A 1,483-nucleotide genomic window follows, 5' to 3' on the forward strand; every position below is an offset into this window, starting at 1 on the left:
GGGGTTGGGGTGGAGGGAAATCACATCACCACAAGGACGGCGAGAATTTAGCAGGGACTGCGCTTGTGCAACAGACTCCCTCACTACCTATGGACCTTCTGTGAGGATTACAATGGTGACTTTACTTCCGCTTTAAGCTGCAGCCTCAAACTACCTCGGAAGTGTTTGTGAACCCAGGCAGTGAGATCCGCTTGGTCACTGAGAATTTTTCAGCAGTATTCCGGAATGTTCCGCGTGTGCGCCCGTGTCCGCCGGTCACGTGAGGCGCGTCTCATATCGGGATCGCATGTGCCGCACCGTGCTGGGCGAAGTTCTGTGTTTGCACTCTGGAGATGCCTGTGAAGGAAGTGGCGTGAGATTTTGTTTCCTCGTTATTTATTTATTGCATTTTTGATTCATTTTTCCCCCTAGTTCCAGATATTGTCCTCTCAGCAGGGATTCATAGAACAGCGGAAGCCTGGTGCTCTTCTCAGAGGCTTTCACACATTCTTGACGTAGAGATGATGCAACTCTCCGATTTTGTCTCTCCGGGAGTGTTCGGAGTTTGTCGCTTTTATAGAAGTACTGACAGGACGAGTCTCTTGGGTCGGAGTTTATTGGCGGCTCGCTCTTGTGGGACCTTCAGGAGGTTCCTGGACAGGAAGGAGTTTGGTGTCTCACTCTTGTAGGACCTTCAGAAGGTTCATGGACAGGAAGGAGTTTGGTGTCTCACTCTTGTGGGACCTTCAGAAGGTTCCTGGACAGGAAGGAGTTTGGTGTCTCACTCTGGTGGAACCTGCAGAAGGTGCCTGGACAGGAAGGAGTTTGGTGTCTCACTCTTGTAGGACCTTCAGAAGGTTCATGGACAGGAAGGAGTTTGGTGTCTCACTCTGGTGGAACCTTCAGGAGGTTCCTGGACAGGAAGGAGTTTGGTGTCTCACTCTGGTTGAACCTTCAGGAGGTTCCTGGACAGGAAGGAGTTTGGTGTCTCACTCTTGTAGGAGGTTCCTGGACAGGAAGGAGTTTGGTGTCTCACTCTTGTAGGACCTTCAGAAGGTTCATGGACAGGAAGGAGTTTGGTGTCTCACTCTTGTAGGACCTTCAGAAGGTTCATGGACAGGAAGGAGTTTGGTGTCTCACTCTTGTGGGACTTCAGAAGGTTCATGGACAGGAAGGAGTTTGGTGTCTCACTCTGGTGGAACCTGCAGAAGGTGCCTGGACAGGATGGCGCTTTCTTGGCATCTCACTCTGTTCCATCTACGAACCTTCTGAAGGTTCTATCAAAGTGTATATAAAGTCCTACACTTGTGGGACCTTCGGAAGGTTCCTGAACAGACAAGTCTTTTGACGATTCACTCTTTCGCATGGTTCCTAGACGGGCCAAAGTTTTTCAGTGGCTTGCTCTTGTAGGACCTTCAGAAGGTTCCTGGACAGGCGAAGAGTTTATTGGTGTCTCAATCTTCTTGAACCCTCAGAAGGTTCCTTGGCATGCCAAAGCTTATTG

General features: G+C 50.0%; 1 protein-coding gene across 1 annotated transcript in view; it reads left to right on the plus strand.

Annotated features, from left to right (window-relative positions):
• The window catches only part of BRWD3 (bromodomain and WD repeat domain containing 3), a 48,703-nt gene extending 48,035 nt beyond the window's left edge, over positions 1-668 (plus strand). Inside the window, 1 exon segment of the mRNA XM_018573970.1 lies at positions 412-668. Within this exon segment, the coding sequence (XP_018429472.1) occupies positions 412-668 (257 nt within the window).
• Positions 669-1,483: the final 815 nt, after the last annotated feature.

This window comes from Nanorana parkeri, unplaced genomic scaffold (genome assembly GCF_000935625.1).
Source record: "Nanorana parkeri isolate BGI_ZX_2015 unplaced genomic scaffold, ASM93562v1 scaffold2650, whole genome shotgun sequence".
Lineage (NCBI taxonomy): Eukaryota > Metazoa > Chordata > Amphibia > Anura > Dicroglossidae > Nanorana > Nanorana parkeri.